Genomic DNA, 19,764 nt, shown 5'->3' with positions numbered 1-19,764 from the left:
TGAGGGTGGTGCCCTGGGTGGAATTACTCTTTTAAGGCCTTCCATGAAGGCTTTAATAGCAGGTACTCTAAAAAGTGATAAATGCTGTCTGTTTTGCAGGTAAGCAGCAATTGCTGCTAGGTGTAGACGGATGGATGAGTACGCCAGGTTACACCTTTGAAGATGGAGCAGATAGTATATGATGTGCTGTATGGAGACATCTAAAGGGTTGATTGTATTGTTACGGCAGTAAACAACAAATCTCTTCCACTTTGCGGCATAGCATGCTCAAGTGGTAGGACGTCTGGCTTCCTAGATAATGATCATGCAATCAGGGGGAAGATTAAGGTATCCAAATTCTAAGATTTCAGGAGCTAGATCGCAAGGTTGAGCTGAGCTGGGTCCGGGTGCCTGATTTCTCCATGGTTCTGGGTTAAGAGGCATGGGGACAGGTGCAGTTTTTGATGTGGTACCACCGAGAGCTGTAGTAGTGTGGTGTACCACGGCTGCCTGGCCCTTGTTGGGGCTACCAGAATGAGTGTGAAGGAGTGCTGTTGTAGCTTCCTTACCACTAATGGAATTAGCGGGAGAGGTGGAAAGGCGTATGCAAATTTGCCTGACCAGTTCATCCATATCGCATTGCCTTTGGACAATGGGTGTGGGTATCTGGCGGCGAAGCTTGGGCATTTTTTGTTTTCGTGGGTGGCGAAGAGGTCTATCTGAGGATGCCCCCACTTGTGAAAGAATGGGTGAAGAACTTGTGGATGCAGTTCCCATTCGTGCATTTGCTGCGTTTGGGACGTGTTGCGCCAGGAGAAAGATTTTTTGTGGGATTGCCCATCTCCATATGCTCTGTGCTAAGCGAGAGAGCTGGGGAGAGTGTCCCCCCCCCTCCCCCCGTTTTTTAATATAATACATGCAGTCATATTGTCTGTGCGAATGAGGACTGCCTTGGCTGAGATTTGATTCTGAAACGATTTCAGGGCTAGAAAGATCGCCAATAACTCCAGATGATTGATGTGGAGTAACCTCTGTTGTGGCCTCCATACACCTTGCACTGTGAGGTGTAGTCGGTGCGCTCCCCAGCCGGAGAGCGATGCGTCTGTTAGAATCACCTGAGGAACCGGGTCCAGGAACGGTCGCCCTTTGGAAAGGTTTGTGGTGTTCCACCACTGCAGAGAGCGATGGGTGCGACCGTCCACTAACACCAGATCCGTCAGCTGTCCCTGGGCCTGGTTCCACTGGCGTGCTAGGCACTCTTGGAGTGGACGCATGTGAAGTCTTGCATGAGGCACTATGAAGATGCAAGATGCCATCATCCCTATTAGTTTTATGAACACTCTTGCTGGGAGAGAGTGCTAAAGAAGGAATCGTTGGCGCAAGGATTGTATGCTTGCGATTCTGGCTGAGTTGGGATAGGCTATAACTCTTGAGGTGTCTATAGTGGCACCGAGGTATTGTTTTGTGTGAGACGGTATCAAGTGGGACTTTTGGTGGTTCACCGTGAAGCCTAGCTGGTGGAGTAGTTGAATGGTAGTGTTTGTATGCTGCACACACTGGTGGTAGGACGCGGCTTTTATGAGCCAGTCGTCCAGATAGGGGAAGACGTGAATGTTCTGTCTTCTGAGGTGTGCCGCCACTACTGCCAGGCATTTGGTAAACACCCGTGGTGCGGTTGTGACCCCGAAGGGGAGAACCTTGAACTGATAATGTTGGCCGTCCCCCACAAATCGGAGGTACTTTCTGTGAGCAGGGTGTATTGGAAAATTAAAGTATGCGTCTTTCAAGTCCAGTGTAGTGAGAAAGTCCCCCTGACAGAGGAGTGGGAGGACTTGTTGGAGAGTTACCATGTGAAAATGGTCTGAATGGATATATGCATTTAGAGACCGGAGGTCTAGAATGGGCCGTAGGGTCTCGTCTTTCTTTGGTATTAGAAAGTACAGAGAGTAGACCCCTAAATTTTGCTGATTAACGGGGACCTGCTCTATAGCTTGTTTTTGCAGGAGGGAGAGTACCTCTTGTTTCTGAAGTGTGGTATGTTCTTGTGACATCGCACGGTGTCTGGGTGGAATATTTGGGGGGGTAGAGGTTAGTTCGAGACAGTACCCTGACCGAATAATTTGGGTCACCCATTTGTCTGATGTTATGGTCTCCCAGGTTTGAAGGAAGTGTTGTAGTCTGCCCCCGACCGGAGTGGAATGGTCTGGGGGGAGCGGGGGAAAAGTCATTGTGCGGGCGGTGTGGCAGAACGGGCGGTGTTGGTTTTGCCCCTGCCTTTATTATTGTTTCCTAGATATCCACCTCTTTGATAGCCCTTTGTGAAGGTATTTTGAGGAGGGGACTTATAGGATGTGGAGGAGTTATCGGAAGAGTAGCCTCTGCCAGAGCCTCGAAAGGAGGAACGGCGAAAAAGGAGAGTCTAGGGGTGTGTGACTGTAGTGCTCCCATAGACTTCGCCGTATCCGTCTTCATTTTTTCCAAGGCTTCGTCTACTTTTGGGCCAAATAAGTGTTGTTGGTCAAAAGGGTGGTTTAGTATAGATGCTTGGACCTCCAGCTTAGAGCCTGAGATTCTGAGCCAGGCGTGGCGGCGAAGCAGAACACTGGTGTTTATAGCCCTGGAAGCTGTGTCTGCTGCGTCAAGGGCACATTTAAAAGAGGTGTTGGTAATAATCTTTCCCTCTTGTATTAATTCATTAGCCTTATTTTTATATTTCTCCGGGAGGTGTTGCATAAGAGCCTCCAGCTCATCATAGTGTGCTCTGTCGTACCGCGCCAGCAACGCTTGCGTGTTGGCGATGCGCCACATATTGGCAGCTTGCGAGGCAGTGCGTTTGCCTGACGCGTCTAGGAGCTTGGACTCCTTATCGGGTGGTGGAGCCTCACCCGATGACTGAGAATTGGACCGCTTCCTAGCTGTGGATACCACTAATGAGTCTAGGGGTGCAGGCCCTTTAATATAGGCAGGATCTGTGGGGGCTTTCTTGTATTTCTTTTCTATTCTGGGGTTTAAGACCCTAGCTCTGACGGGGTCTTTGAAAACCTCTGTGGCATGCTTGGTCACCCCTTTAAGCATGGGTAATATTGCGGTGGATTTATCTGCTATGTCAAACGTGTCAAGTAGGAAGTCTTCCTCAACTGGATCACTGTGTAACTCCACCCCATGATAATGTGCCGCCCGTTGTAAGAGGTGGTGGAACCCCAGGGAGTCCTCCGGTGGAGATGGCCTGGATGGATAAAGATCATCCTGAGGCACATCTGGGACATCTGGATTGTGATAATCCTCCCATGGGTCAGGTGTTCCCGGAGGAGTGGGGTCCTGCGGGGCATCTGTTGGATCATAAAAAGGATCCCCTTGGTCATCAGGGTCTGGAGACGGGGTTGGAGAGCGATGAGGCAAGGGTGGCAAAGGTGGGGGCGGAGATGGAGGGAGTGGAGGAGGTGGAGGCGGTGGGGAGGGTACTCTGAATGGGGATGTGGCAGAGTCCTTCCGTTTTGGCGGTGGAGGAGGAGCTGGCTTATCTAAATGTCTTTTCTTGGAAGACAAAGTTAAATGTCCAGTCTTTGGATCCTTCGTTAAAGTCTTTTGAAGAGGATCTGGCGTGAAAAGCTCCTCCGGCACCGATTCCTCTATCGGTGCCGATGTTTTTGGAACCGACGGCTTAGTTGGTTTATCCGTGCCATGCTTTCTCGGGGCCTCCGTTTTTTTGTTCGGCGCCGAGGCAGGTTTCGACACCGAAGCGTCGGTGCCGAGGGACTTATGTTTGGTCGGAACCGAGAGGCCAGGTTTCGACACCGATGGCTTCGGAACGGAGCTGGTTTTCTTCGGTACCGAAGGGTGTTTTTCGGCACCGCTAGGAGGCTGGCTCGAGCCCAAGCCGCCAGGAGACTTGTGATGCTTTTTCACCGGGCCCGAAGGTGGGGTGATGGAAGCGGTATGCTTGGTTTTCCCTAGGCCCGGAGGCGAAGGGGTAACCGGAGTCTCTTTCGGTATGGGCACGGGAGCGGGAGGGGGTAGAGTACTCACGACCCTCTGCGCCGGTGTGATCTCCTCCACGTCGGAGTCATCGGCTTCGGAAGCGCTGACGTCGTCCTCCTGTTCGGTGTGCTGCTGACCCGAAGCCTCTGTGTCTTCTCCGAAGATGTCAGGTGGAGCCGAGGTCGATGAGTGCGCCATGGTGCGTCGAGCTCGTCGATCCCGAATAGTCTTGTTCGATCGAAAAGACTTGCAGGCGGGGCAGTCTCGGGCCTCGTGTTCAGGAGAGAGGCAGAGGTTGCACACCTGATGGAGATCGACGTGGGGAAATTTAGACCCACATTTTGGGCACTTCTTGAAGGGAGTCCTTTCCATCGGCCGAGACCGGAGTCGAGGTAGGCCCAAAGGCCGCTGCCTGGAATCGAGCAAGTGCCGAAGAGAGAGATGAAGAAGCCGATTTTCGTCTGAAGAATCTCGATGGTCGAGGATTTTTCGTCGAAGGTCGAACTGGAAAGGTTCGAAGCCGGAGCACGAAGTATAACATCCGAGCCCGATGGCGGAAAAAAACAATCTGAGGATGGTGCCGAAGCCCATGCGCAGTGCGGACCAAAGGAGGAGTCACCGAACTCGTGACTTCCAAAGACTGTCCAAGAAGAAAAACAAACTGCAAACATCCGGGCCCAACACCAGATGGCGATCTATGCACAGTGTATAATCTGCAGCTCATATGCCTCGAAGAAACTATTTAACAAAAGAGCCAAGCAACATGCGCAATGCAGACCGGAGGAGGAGTGACTCAAAGAATTCCTCGAAGAAAAACAACTTGTAATTGTCCGAGCCCAACACTAGATGGCAGGATAATGTTAAGGATGTGTATCTACAACCAACAAATGCTATGAGTAAACAAGCATTGGCATAGCCAATAGGTCTCGCCTTTGGGACCTTATGAGTGTTTAGCCATGCAACAGTTGCATAACTAAATACTTCTAAGGTCCCAAAAGTGAAACCTATTGGCTCCGCAAAGCGGTCATGCGGCCGTGAAAGTAATCGCTGTAAAGCGTGGCGCGCGCGCCCGCGCACATGCACTGTAGCTCTAGGCTGGCCTGGTAGCACTTTTTGGAGCCCTCTCAATAAGTCTCGCCAGACCAGCGCATGCGCTGGGTCAGGCTAGACCTAAAAAGTATGAGTCTTCTAACAACAGAGTCACGATCACAGCTCTAGATGTGCAATGGAAGATATGCAAAGAAAATAACTAACACAGGTGTGCAGGAGGGGCTCTTATATATGGCTGTGCTCTGTCATTTTCAAAGAAGCATGGAGTACGGCCAGAACTGCAGCATCTCATCTAGCGGCACACAGGAGAACTGCTACAAACTTTTCAGTATCTAGTCTAGCACCTGGAGGATATCCTAAGGTGAGGACTGCATGTGTGGTTAGACGTATCATACTTAGCCCTCCTTTGGATATTAGAAGATGCAATAACCCAGCAAGGAAATTCAAACTTAGGTACTCAGATTATAAGAAATACAAGTAGATTGGTTTACAATACATTTTTTCTTATAAGAATAGTTAACAGAAAAATGACATAACTCCACAAAACTTGATACTTTTTGCACCATGTAAAATTGATATACACCCAGCTGGCATAATTAGGTTTTTACAAAGCCCATCACATAGGAAACATTAGCGTCAGAGGACCTTGAGCCACCGCCACTATTCTATGGTCACAATGGATCAATCTCAGGACAGTATTTCAGAACGAAGAGTAATTCATGCTCTTCTCATTCTAAAGCAGGGAGTAGGAAGGCCAGGGTCTGGGAGAAAAATGGCAGGACTAAAGGGAGAGAAGCAGCCTAGGGTTGTGGGAACGGCGGCTGCTAAGCTGACACGGGGAAAGAGGGCCCCATGAAGAAAACCAGCTTGGCAGCGATGTCCGACAATATCAATTTCTGGTTTCTTAAATTAAAACACTATCCAGTCCTGACATAGCAGGACAGTCCATGGCCGCTAAAGCCCAGGGAGCAATTTATCAGCATTTGACTCACATTGGTGGTACCACTTTCATCCTTACTACATTGATTATGAAAACACCGGCTACCACCACAATTCATAGAGATCCTTTCTCAGGCAGCAGTGTCCACTATTACTCTTGCAAAACAGGTTTCGACCAGTCTGTAAAAAAATAACCCTCGTGAATAGGTCGAGGCATCTTCGCTCTAGAAGTAATCGGAGGCCTTGGCTCGCTTTTGGGTAGGCGTGGACCCATCAGCAAAGGACTTGGGGGTTAGTATGGGGAAGGCTGATGCTGGCTTCAAATGCTTCTGGGGGGGTGTGGAGAAGGCAGAATTTTTCTTCCGAGTGGGTGTCGAAAATGTTGAACCTTTCTTCTGGATGGGTGAGAAGGCAACTCCCTGCTTCTGGAAAGGTGTGGAGAAAGATGGAGTTTTCTTCTTGGCGGGTGTAGAGAAAGTTGTGGGTTTCTTTTGAGTGGATGTGGAGAAAGCCGTTCCTTGCTTCTGCGTGGGCGTGCACAAGAACGAGTTACGCTTTTTTACTTTCTTCTTACTCGAACTCCCCGGTGTACTGCCGAGAGGTGGCGTCTTTAACACTCCATGCAGAGGCTTCTGCTCGGGATTGAAGGCGATTCGTGGAGCAACACCTGGGCTCACAAGAATACTCTTGTCTGTTTTCTTGAATTCTGTGAGGAAACAAATGAGAGCATTGAGATCGCAGGGTAGTAGCCCTCAAATACTAATCATTAAAACGGAAATCAGACCACAATAACGATCCTACTCCTCGAGACTGGCAAACACCCCCCCCCGTGCAGTATAGCAGACGTGTTAACCCTTTTACTGTCACAATGTTTGCACAACCCGGTGCCAGAGGATTAAAAAAAAAAATCTAAATCTGCATTAGTTTGTTAAAACATATGTACCTCTTTAGTCTTGTTGTGCGCATATGTATTAGAGTAACCCCTGCATCAATATCTCATTGCAAGCTAATAATATAATGAATAACGTGGAAATTATCATTATTTATCTCTACAAATTTGCTCAATATATTCTTACATTTGTCAAACAGACTAAAGTAAATCGAGGAATGCTAACCAAGGATATATTGACCAGAGTCTGGTTATACCAAATATATGTGAACTCCCCTGGGGGATATAGCGTGCACAATCAGTTATGTAATATTTGCGCATACAACTACGTTGTGGCACAATCCCTGTATGGTGTGCCTCTAATAAATATAGGGAAGGTCTAGCAACAATATATTTACTAGTTCTGTACAACCTAAGGGATCTGGTGGTGCAAACTTGGCCTCCCTCACAGATGGCTGCCTGGGAGAAGACACTGAACATGAAGTTTGTTGGATTTTCAACAAATGTTTCCTCAAATGTTCCCATCAGGCCCCCTCGAGCAGAAACATATTCCTGGCAAGGCTTGACCCACACCTATTTTCCTTTGGGTCCCAGACATGTGTGGGTTGTCAATGGGTTCGGAGTGGCCACAGGCGATAAACTGAGTGCAGTGCTTTTGAGAGATTTAGAAAGAAACGGAAAGGGAAATGCTGATTTGGGTCCTCATCCTCACATGAAAGTTTGATGGACTGCCTCTTGACATCCACAGCCCCACAAAGGGGTCCAGACCTCCCCAGCGCAGATACGAAGCTTTCCATCTGCTGTTTCTTGTATGGTGTTAGCCAGTTATTTATTATTTGCATATAGTGCAGCCATACCAAAAAGTGCTGCATTTTTAGTTTTAAAAAAACAGCGTGGCAGTGAACAGCACTAATGGGCATCAGTAACGCCTTTAGTCACCCATGTCGTGGCTAGGTGTCAAAGTGTTTAGGGATGAGATTCAAAGCAACCCTCATTGTCCTTCCCACCATTTCTCCTAAAGTCTCACACCGTGGATATAATTACACTTTTAGGGAGACCCAGGAGTCGAGAGAATTCCGGCATTCATGTAGGACTATTTTAAGTGTTTAAAAACATTCTAATGGGCATTTAATTCAAACAGTCAATGAACACTGAATGTAATGGATCCACAGAGAAAAATAAATTACCTCCAGCCCCCAGAATCCAAACTCTTCCCTCCCCACCTCCCATGGCCACCCCCATCACTGCAAATTGCTATTTGGTTCCCCGTAGTCTGTTACTCTTCTTCAAGCAATATCGGTTTCGGGCTGGAGTATCTGAGAATAGAGTGATTAGGAATTCTTAGGACATGAAAGCTCTTTATATTCTTTGCAGAAGGAGTCAATTTTCGTGGTGGCCCCTTTGTTCGTGAAGTCCGTTTCCTCGCCTTTGGACAAAGTATTTCCTTCCCCAAGAGCCAACACTGCTTCTCAGTCAACTTGAGCTCTGTAGGAAGCAGAAGCTGCCTCCAAAGCGAGGGGATTTTTTTCTTTGGGGCCAACAGAAGGTATTAGGCGTAATACTTCCTAAAATGTGTAACTCGCATGGGCATCAGCTCCATTGTTAATTGTTTTCCGTGCGGCGACTGAACATGGAGCGTAGAAAAGGAAAGAAGAGATGATCATGCAAAAGAACTTCTGCAACAATCAGAGTTTTCCAGAGAGGAGGGTGAGTGCATGTGAATCTACAGCATTACTTGCGACTTACAAGTAAATATTCCTTTTGTGGCATGTGTAGCAGAAGATACACATGCTCTGCAGGGATACGGTCTAGAGCTCGCTGCATCCCCACCAAGCAGACATACCCTCGCCAGATCAGTGCCTCACTCAAGAGAAAGGTTGAGCCTCGATTCCTCTCCCTAAGAATATCCTTACAGGCGTCTGAGCGGCGAAGAACATTTATCCCCAGCATTACCTCACCACTACCGACAGGAGGCACCAAGCATCTTCAACTGCGACTCCACCCCCAGGAAACGACAACATTAGAGTATACACGGCACCAACCAGCACGTTGGCATCTATTCCTTGTACCTTTTCCACACCTAAATCAGGCGTGCGGAGAGAGAACGAAAAAATATCAATGACAGTGGCACTTCTGGCACTAAACATACCTGCATACCTTGGGACAATATTATTCACAGCGCTAACTCCGTAGAGGAGAGAGGACGGTGAGCAATGCGCCGAGAGGTCCGCATGGGCTGAAGAGACTGACACCAACAATCCTGTCTTTAAAGGGATAAGTGGAACAAGACACCTGTGCATCCGCTCAAATGCAGATGCCATTAAGAAAGTAAGCAAAGATTCAAATGGCACTGAGGAACAATGATGGAGTGGAACAAAACAAGTGAAGCAAGCATTTTAGATTATGCGCCACCACTAGAAGTGATCTAAACAGGGAAGATACAGGAAGGCAGACAGGGCAGCCAAAAAGCCTTTAACTGTAGCTACAAGGCAAGGGACAATGTGAATTGGAAAGGTGAAATTTAAAAGGGTCCAGGTCTTTCGACTCAACATTGAACACATGTGTTCCAGTGACCCATTATAGATGGATTATGTAGTGGATCTCCGGACCTCCAAAATGACATCTGCATCTTCATCAGATAGGCAGAAGGATTCAGCGGACGATACCCACCCTTCAAGCATGCAGCAGCGCTTGTTGATCGGGGTGGAGGACCCGGCCATCGCGCTGCAAAAAGCAAGTTCCCTCTGTACAGGAGAGAGACACGTGGACAAATGTGGAGTGCAAACAGCCAGGAGTACTAGATCCTACAATCTGGCGCAATCAGGATCAGCTCAGCTCGATCCTCCTGCCCCTTCCACTAGACTTGTCAGGAGTGGAGCAGGTGGAAACACGCATAGCTGGCCGAGACAGGCTGATCCTGAAGACATTTGCCATGGAATAATTGAAAGGGAAATGTATGGCAGAAAAATGAGGAGTGTTCTTACAGGCCAGTGCAAAATATTTATGGAAATCCCAATCTGGAGAAGATGGCCTCTGTCAATCTACAGTCTAGTTCTAACACATGGTCCTCCAGCAGAAGGCACCTGAGAGCATTCGATCTCGCGCTGCAAAGCGAACCACTCCCAGGATAGTTCCCTGACCATGCATCTACTGCCAGTGAAGAATTTCTTCCAAACATAAGGTCCGCAACCACACACAGCCCTGTCTGTTGATGAAATGGATGGTGAGGGAGTTGTCCAACAGAATAAGAATGTTGTTCCCTGAGATGGAAGGAAGGGCCTTCTTTGCAAGATAGACCACCCGCAACACAAGAACAGTTATGTGTAGGTGCTACTCCACTGTTGACCAAAGGTCTTACAGTGCCATGTTGCCCAGGGGGCACCTTAGCCCAGCAAGGAGGAGTCTATGACTTTGGTAGCCAGAGCCTCCAGAGGGCTGAAGGGACAACCCACAGCAAGCTCGGAAGAGTTCATCCATCATGCCGACCCGGATAAACAGATTGGAATATCTGCACCTGCTAAATGAGACTCTCCTGATGATTGCGTAACTGTCGCCTCAGGCACAACTAAAGGGCCCTCATTCGCCATTTAGATGTGGATCCAACAGGATGCATGAGGCAAAGAGGCCAAGTGGAGGAGTGTGGCTCAATGGTTAGAGCGGCAGACCCTGAAGCAGAGTTCTGGCCAGGAACCAGGGTTCGATTCCCGCCTCGGCGGGGCTCGGGCTCAATTTCCTCGGACCTGTCTATTCATGGGCCCCACGCTGCAACTCTGGGCAATAGCTTGCTTAGCCTCCACACCGGCCCCAACAGCGCTAAGGTTGCCTGGCTTTACCCTGGGGTGCCCAGGAGTGGACACTTCACAGGGAAAGCCAGGAGGGGTTCCACAGCGGTATGAGTATCAGCGCCAGGAAACCGCAAAGGCGACACCGCAAGGTGGCCGTCTGGTGACAGTGTGCTCTATAAGTACCTTGACATTTACATTTAAGTAGATGTAAGACCTACAGAACGGGGACCCATGTCGGAGTTAGAAACCTTAGACTCCTGTAACAAATGACAACCCTTTAGGAGGAGGAGGAAAAAGCCTTACTGCAGGATCTGTCCAGCCACTACGTAGGTTAACTGAAGTATTAGAGCGAGGTGAAACTTTGTGGGCCATGAGGGTAAAGCCTAAGTTGTGGAGGAGTCATTGTTGGCTGAAGATGTTCCTTGACCAGCGCAGGGACCCCTACTGTTGGAAGCCAGTTGCCCAAGTATGGAAACATAGGATCACTTGACCATCGCAGTGAAGCCACCATAAAGATCAGCAACGTTTATAACAAGCATTGAAAATGCAATAGGTCTCGCCTTTGATTAAGTTAAAGCCATTTGCTTTGCTAATGGTATTGTATAGCAAAGCAAATGGCTTTACCTTAATGAAAGGCGAGACCTATTGCATTTTTAATGCTTGTTATTTATTTATTTATTTAATGCCATTTTATCTAGAGCCAACTTTACCCAAAGGTGTCAGAGCGCTTTACAAAAGAACCAATTAAATTACATAGGGGCTTCAGAGGACATGTGTTACATAAAAGTTAGAAACAGAAAAACTCTAAAGTCACATAAGAATGGTAGTAAGTACACACGTCTACTACAGATACTAGTGGTTAGAGTTACATATGTACGCATTGCAAGTTCACTCAAGATTACATTATAAAAAGCGATTAGGGTTGTACAATTATATATTACATATTTACAGAGCATGACATTGTTGCTGTCGTTCAACAAGAGTTTATTTGGTTTGTTTTTTGCAGTTTATATAGCGCGAACTCGACCGGAAGGTATTGGAGCGCTTTACATGAGCTTTGGTTACCTTACACAAGGACACATTCATTTTCTGTGATTTGTTTTTGGTAGGAACAGGGAGATTAAATGATTTGCCCAGAATCACAGGATGAAGAGTCGACCCAGAGGCTCGAACCTTGGTTTCACCAGCTCCAAGGTCGGCAGCTCTGGTCGTCAGACCACATCCTCACCGTGTTACACTCACAGGCGGTGGACTTGGGCCTGTAAGGATCCCCGAGGCGGTGGTGGAGATGGCCGTAGGGGTAGAATGGCTGCCTTCCAGGAGTTCTGTGCGCAGCTCGTGCCCCAGCCTTTCTTGGACCAAATCAGTACATTCTAGAAGTTGTAGTGCAGCGCAAGGGCGCACTCGCCCTTTTGTGCTCTCTGCCCTCCAGGTGGATAGTGTGAAGTCACCTTGACACTATGTCACAGCCCCATGCTTTAATGTACTCGACCAGTGCGTTCTGGGAGATGTAGTCCTATGTAGAGGTTCGGTGTCCCTCTTCGGGATGAAGGGTGAAGCAGGGGGCGCTCCTTCTGACCTGCCCCCCCACCCCCAGCCACCCACAGAGAGGACTTGTAATATGCTGCAGCCTGTCCCCTGACCCAGTCATGATGTTACAGCAGCGCCCTTGTTTGTATAGCGCACATTTCCCCCTGGCGCCGCCTCAAAGCGATTCCTGCTCTCCACAGACCTTCTACGGGTCCCGGGGCGGACATGGGTAGCAGCGAAAGTCTGCCCCATCACGGAGCTGTGCCGTGTGACCTGGGGGGGGGGGTGAAGCTCAAGGGGCAGCCTAGGACCCTGGGGGCCCGGGTCATGCAGGGACTGGCTCCCTCCCTCCCCACTTTAATGAAGGGAAAACTCCTGTGTCAGTCTGGGAAATAAGGCTCTGCTGTTTCACAGCATGAATGGCTGCCAGGCCACAAAGCACCTTAATTCGGACAAGAGGTCACAAGCACCCTCGGTCGCGAAAGGAAATAAAACTTGGAATTCTGAAGGGATTGGTGGCCCAATTTACAGTAATGTATCTTCTGAGTGCGTTCGTTATGCCATATTGAAAAAAATACTTGCTTTTTATTTATGGTTGTGCTATGGTATTTTAAGCGCGTTTTTACAGCGCCTGCTACCATGTGTATGGTCACGCAGAGTTTTTGTAATCTGTGTTGGTTTGTAAATGAATTATAATCACGAACTGTAAACATGAAATTCTATATATGGAGTGTGTGTATTTATAAATCTCCAACATAAACAAGCAAATGTACATTTGTGCGAGCGCGTGTGTATGTTTGTATAATCATCTGCCAGCTGATGACGGGGGCCATGGAGGCAGGAGGGCACGTGAAGAGATCGACACGGACACACCTCACACCATCCTCCCCCACAGTCTATAGTGTAAAGGCCTTCACCAGTATCACCAACCCCACAAAAAGCACACAGAGCAGAGCACATGCCAAGCGGTGCAAGCGTCCCAGACACACTGAGCAGGCATAGTACAGGCAGCAGCAGGGGCGCAAGCATTCCAGACACACAGACGAGAGGTGCAAACGTCCCACATGTACACAGAACTGGCATGGTACAGGCAGAAGCAGTCACAGACACTCCCACGCCATTTCCCTCCGCAACTTCAAACACCAGCGAAACAAGCGGTCGCCATTAAACCCACAATGTTAAAACAAAAGCGGGCTTGTAGTTCTCCAAATTTATATAGCGAGACCTCGACCCGAAGGTATTGGAGCGCTTTACATGAGCTCCGGTTACGTTACACAAGGACAAATTCATTATTTTTTATTTTTTTTGGTAGGTACAGGGAGATTAAGTGATTTGCCCAGAATCACAGGATGAAGAGTCGACCCCGAGGCTCGAACCTTGGTTTCACCAGCTCCAAGGTCGGCAGCTCTGGTCGTCAGACCACATCCTCTCTGTGTTCCACTCACAGGCGGTGGACTTGGGCCTGTAAGGATCCCCGAGGCGGTGGTGGTGATGGCCGTAGGGGTAGAATGGCTGCCTTCCAGGAGTTCTGTGCGCAGCTCGTGCCCCAGCCTTTCATGGAACAAACCAGTGCATTCTGAAAGTTGTAGTGCAGCGCAGGGGCGCACTCGCCCTTTTGTGCTCTGCCCTCCAGTTGGATAGTGTGAAGTCCCCTTGACACTATGTCGCCGCTCCATACTTTAATGTACTCAACCAGTGCGTTCTGGGAAATGTAGTCCTATGTAGAGGTTCGGTGTCCCTCCTCGGGATGGAGGGTGCAGCAGGTTGCGCTCCTTCTGTGCTGCCCCCCCAGCCCCCCCGAGAGGACGTGTAATATGCTGCAGCCTGTCCCCTGACCCCATCATGATGTCACAGCAGCGCCCTTGTTTGTATAGCGCACATTCCCCCTTGCGCCGCCTAGAAGCGCTACCAGCTCTCCACAGACCTTCTACGGGTCCCGGGGCGAACAAGGGTGGCATGGGGGGGGGGGGGTTGAGGGGGGGGGGGAAGCTCAAGGTGCAGCCTCTGACCCTGGGGGCACGGGTCATGCAGGGACTGGCCCCCTCCCTCCCTCCCCACTTTAATGAAGGGAAAACTGCAGTGTCAGCCTGGGAAATAAGGCTCTGCTGTTTCGAAGCATGAATTTGGACAAGAGGTACCAAGCACCCTCGGTCGGGAAGGAACACAGGCCCTGGGCACCTGATTGGCTGGAGTCCAGGGCACACTCAGTCAAAGTACATTCCGCAATTCAGCAAAAAGTGGGGGCATACCATGCAAGAAAGATGGCACTTTCTCACACAACCCCCCCCCCCCCCCCCCCCCCCCCCCCCAAACGAAAGGTGATGAGACTAACCTTGCCCTATGGAGTCTTCATTGTCTAAGTGGAAGAACCTGGAAAGTCCATCTGCATTGGCATGGGCAGTCCCTGGTCTGTGTTCCACTTCAAAGTCCATTCCCTGTAGGGAGATGGACCACCTTAGTAGTTTTGGATTTTCCCCTTTCATCTGCATTAGCCATCTGAGAGGTCTGTGGCCAGTTTGAACCAGGAAGTGAGTACCAAACAAGTATGGCCTCAGCTTCTTCAGGGACCAAACCACAGCAAAGGCCTCCCTCTCAATGGCACTCCAACGCTGCTCTCTGGGGAGTAGCCTCCTGCTTGTAAAAGCAACAGGTTGGTCTTGGCCTTCATCATTGGTCTGGGATAGGACCGCTCCTATCCCTAGCTCAGAGGCATCAGTCTGCACTATGAACTGCTTGGCATAATCTGGAGCTTTTAGAATTGGGGCTGAGCACATTGCTTCTTTCAGGGTGTCAAAAGCGTTTTGGCAATTAACTGTCCAGTTAATCTTCTTGGAGGTGAGTTCTGTGAGGGGGGTCACAATGGACCCATATCACTTCACAAACCTCCTGTAGTACCCAGTCAAGCAAAGGAATGCCCTGACTTGGGTCTGGGTTGTTGGAGCTACCCAGTCCAGGATGGCCTGGATCTTGGGTTGTAAGGGTTGTACCTGGCCTCCACCTACAAGGTGGCCCAAGTACACCACAGTGCCCTGCCCTATCTGGCATTTGGATGCCTTGATAGTGAGACCTGCATCTTGCAGAGCCTCTAAAACCCTCCCAAGGTGGATCAGGTGATCGTGCCAGGTGGAGCTAAAGACAGCAATATCATCAAGATAAGCTGCACTAAAGGATTCCCGCCCAGCCAGGACATGGTTTGCCAACCTCTGGAAGGTGGCAGGGGCATTCTTTAGCCCAAAGGGCATTACAGTAAACTGATAATGCCCATCAGGGGTGGAGAATGCCGTCTTTTCTTTTGCTCCTGGGGCCATGCCAATCTGCCAGTACCCTGCAGTTAAGTCAAAGGTACTGAGGAATTGGGCTGCCCCTAATGTATCTATCAGCTCATCTGCTCTTGGAATAGGGTGAGCATCTGTCTTGGTGACAGAGTTGAGCCCTCTATAATCCACACAGAACCTCATCTCTCTCTTATCACCTTGTTGATGAGGTTTGGGGACCAGAACCACTGAGCTAGCCCAGGGGCTCTCAGAGGGTTCAATGACCCTAAACTCCAGCATCTTGCTGACCTCCGCTTTGATGCTTTCCTTGACTTGGTCTGACTGTCGATAGATTTTGTTCTTGACAGGGGCACTGTCACCAGTGTCCACATAATGGGTACACCAGTTTGTCAGACCAGGGGTCAGGGAAAAGAGGCTAGCATACTGTTGCAAGACTTGCTTGCAGTCAGTCTGCTGTTGGGCAGAGAGGGTGTCTGAAAAGATCACACCATCTACTGACCCATCTTGTGGGCTGTAGGAGAGGAGGTCAGGGAGAGGTTCACTCACTGATTCCTGTTCCTCATCCGTCACCATCAGCATGGTGATGTCAGCCCTGTCATTGTAGAGCGTAAGGCGGTTCACATGGATAACCCTTTTGGGTGTCCTGCTAGTGACCAGGTCAACTAAATAGGTGACCTCACTCTTTCTTTCTAGGATAGGGTAAGGGCCACTCCATTTATCTTGGAGGGCCCTTGGTGCCACTGGCTCCAAAACCCACACCTGTTGCCCAGGTTGAAATTCAACCAGTGCAGCTTTTTGGTCATACCAGTGCTTCTGGAGCTCCTGGCTGGCCTCAAGGTTCTTGGATGCTTTCTCCATGTACTCAGCCATTCTGGACCTTAGGCCAAGCACATAGTCCACTATGTCTTGTTTGGGCTCTTGAAGAGGCCTCTCCCAGCCCTCTTTTACAAGACAAAGTGGTCCCCTCACAGGATGACCAAACAGAATTTCATAGGGTGAGAAACCTACTTCCTTCTGTGGTACTTCCCTGTAAGCAAAAAGCAGTCATGGTAACAGGACATCCCATTTCCTTTTGAGTTTTTCAGGGAGACCCATGATCATACCTTTCAATGTCTTGTTGAATCTCTCAACAAGGCCACTGGTTTGAGGGTGGTAGGGTGTAGTAAACTTGTACTGCACTCCACACTCCTTCCACATGTATGTCAGGTAAGCAGACATGAAGTTGGAACCTCTGTCTGAAACCACCTCCTTAGGAAACCCTACCCTGGTGAAGACACCAGGAGGGCCTTGGCTACTGCAGAAGCTGTAGTAGTTCTAAGTGGAATTGCTTCGGGGTACCTAGTAGCATGATCCACTACTACTAGAATAAATTGGTTCCCTGAGGCTGTGGGAGGTTCAAGCGGACCCACAATGTCCACTCCTACTCTTTCAAAGGGTACCCCCACCACTGGTAGTGGGATGAGGGGGGCCTTTGGATGGCCACCCGTCTTGCCACTGGCTTGACAGGTAACACAGGAGCTGACAAACTCCTTCACCTTTTGGTGCATCTGGGGGCCAGTAAAAGTGACTCACTAGCCTTTCCCAAGTTTTGGATTGCCCCAGATGTCCAGCTAGGGGGATGTCATGAGCCAAAGTTAGGAGGGACTCCCTGTATTTCTATGGCACTGTCACCCTCCTGGTGGCTCCAGAAGTGGGGTTTCTTGCCTCAGCATACAGTAATCCCTCTTCCCAATAAGCTCTGTGGGTACCACTGACATCTCCCCTGGCTTCTGAAACAGCTTGCTGCCTCAGGCTTTCAAGCGTGGGACAGTCTCGCCTACCCTGGCACAGCTCTTCCCTAGAGGGTCCCCCTGGGCCCAAGAGTTTAACCTGGTAAGGGTCAAGCTCCATGGGCTCAGTTCCCTCAGGGTATCCAAATCCTCTCCCTGTGGAGAGGGGTCCTGAATGGTTTGCTGTGTAGAAGCTGGTTCCCCAGTCTTCTTACCTTTTCTCTTGGTTGGTTGGGCCATTATTTCAGGCTCCAGACCTACTTTTTCACCCTTCCTCTTGCTCTGTGGTCTGGTTTGCACACGCACCAATTCAGGGATGCCCAGCATGGCCCAGGCTGAGGTTTCCAGATCATTTCCAAGCAGACATGCAGCTGGCAACTTTGGAGAGACCACTACCTGTTTCAGGCCAGCAACCTCCTCCCCCCCCCACCCCCCCACCCCGCCTAATGTCACCATGGCCATGGGATGACTAGTGGTGACACTGTCAGCGTTGGTGACTGGGTAAGACTTCCCAATCAAATATTGCTCAAGGGAAACCAGTGTGTCTTTCACCATAGTGACACTGGCACCTGTATCCCTCGTTCCATTCTCCCAGGGGTACTGTAAATATTTCTTTAAGTTGGGTGGCCACACAGCTACAGTGGCAAACTCCACTTCTCCCAGTGAGACTAGGCTTGCTTCAGTGTGTTCCCAGATTTGCTCAGGGTACACTTCTGATCCCATCTGTATACTTGCTGCTCCAGGAGTAGCTGTACTGGGTGCCTTAGGGGCTTTGTTGTGGGGGCAAGATTTATCTACAATTAGGTGTCCTGACCTCTTACAGTTATTACACCAGGCCTTTAAGGGATCAAAGTTCTTCCCCCTATAGGGTTGAAGCACATAGGGAGTAGTTTGGGTCCCACCCACCTGAACAGGTTTTTGGGGCCCTTTGGAAGACTCAGACTTTTTATCGTGGGGATTCTCACCACCTTTCCCCTGGGGAGGCTTTGTGACCACCTTCTTCTGGTCACCCCCAGTGGCTGTCCTTGTCACCCTAGTCTTGACCCAGTGGTCTGCCTTCTTTCCCAATTCTTGGGGAGAAATTAGACCTAGGTCTACCAAATGCTGATGCAACTTTTCATTTGTGCAGTTACTTAATATATGTTCCTTCATGAATAAATTGTACAATCCAGTAAAATCCTGCACACCATGTCCAGCTAACCAACCATCCAGTGTCTTTACTGAGAAGTCTACAAAGTCAATCCAGGACTGGGTCTGGGTTTTGTGAGCCCCCCTGAATCTAATTCTATACTCCTCAGTAGTGAATCCAAATCCCTCAATCAGAGCTTTCTTCATGAGGTGATAGGATCCTGCTTCTGGCCCAGAGAGGGTCAGAAGCCGGTCTCTGCAGTTACCAGAGAACAGTTCCCACAGGAGTGCCCCCCAGAGAGGTTTCTTTACTCTTCTTATTTCACAAGCTCTCTCAAAGGCTGTGAACCATTTGGTGATGTCATCACATTCCTCAAATTTAGGGACAATCCCTTTGGGGATTTTAAGGTCAGAAGTTTCCTCCCTATCCTTTTTTTTATTATTGCTGCCACCATTGATGGGTGCTAAACCCATCTCTCTTTCTTTTTCTAGAGCCAGGAGCCTGGACTCAAGCTCTAATCTTTTGGCCAGCCTTACAAGGCTGTCCTCTTCACTGGTGGGTCCCCCAGTGATCTCTCTGGTACCAGAGTCACCTGTGTGATCTCTAGGTCCCCAGATGCTAATTCTTGGATTGAAGGGTATGGGTGCCTCTCCTCCCTAGGGGATAGTATGGTTGGTGGTGGGGGGGGGGGGGTTATTGTCAACCTCCTCTGCTTCCCCTTCCTCATCTGACTGGCCATCACCATGTTCAGATGGGTAGTCCTTAGCATACTCAGCCAAGAGCTCCTGGAGCCCGCCCTAGTTTGATTGGGTGCAGGCCCATTGGTATATTTTTAAGTTTGCATAGGGACCTCACTTCCTTGAAAGACAAGTGTAAGTAAGGTGTGAGGTCGAGCTCCTCCACCAGGTCCATGTTATTATTTTCACTAATAGCTGGGTTTGTTTGAGTCATTCTAACCTGACAGTTCTAATCCTCTACCCTGACTATAGTGACTTATTTTTCTAAAATTATAATGGGACTTAAGCAAGGCCCTAGCAAGACTTTTAGTATTTTTGGAAAAGACCAATACAGAATTCTAAAGGCAATTTTAAGAGTTCTGTCGTGTGATCAGATGGTAACCAAGTAGTCCAACAAATGCAAGTTTGTATCCCACCACTAATCCACCAATGTGAGAAAGTGGCTCTGTATATACTGTTCCCAAATAGTTACAGGGTGTATCGAGTCCACAGTCCCCAGAGGTTTGGCAGAGGCTAAAGTTAGATATAACCTTACTCTCTAAAGTGGTAGCTTGGTCTAGCAGTAAGGCAGTATCAGAGGACAGTGTAAAGCATTTGTTGCACACACTCAGCCAGCAAATGGTCTCACACACTCAATAACTGAACTCTAGGCCAATGGTTTATATAAAAAAAATATATGCTTGTTTTATTTTAGAACCAACAAT

At 49.1% G+C, this 19,764-nt stretch overlaps 1 protein-coding gene across 2 annotated transcripts in view; it reads right to left on the bottom strand.

Annotated features, from left to right (window-relative positions):
• Positions 1 to 5,489: 5,489 nt before the first annotated feature.
• RRP1B (ribosomal RNA processing 1B) overlaps positions 5,490 to 19,764 on the bottom strand; it is a 161,800-nt gene continuing 147,525 nt past the window's right edge. For both annotated transcript variants that reach the window (XM_085620779.1, XM_085620778.1), the window contains exon 16: positions 5,490 to 6,652. In XM_085620779.1, coding sequence (XP_085476905.1) covers positions 6,171 to 6,652 — 482 coding nt within the window. In that variant the 3' untranslated portion in view covers positions 5,490 to 6,170. The remainder of the gene's footprint in view (positions 6,653 to 19,764) is intronic.

This window comes from Triturus cristatus, chromosome 8 (assembly GCF_964204655.1).
Source record: "Triturus cristatus chromosome 8, aTriCri1.1, whole genome shotgun sequence".
In the NCBI taxonomy this organism is placed as follows: Eukaryota; Metazoa; Chordata; class Amphibia; order Caudata; family Salamandridae; genus Triturus; species Triturus cristatus.
The sequence above is the reverse complement of the archived record's forward strand: the minus strand, read 5'-3'. Positions and strand labels throughout refer to the sequence as shown.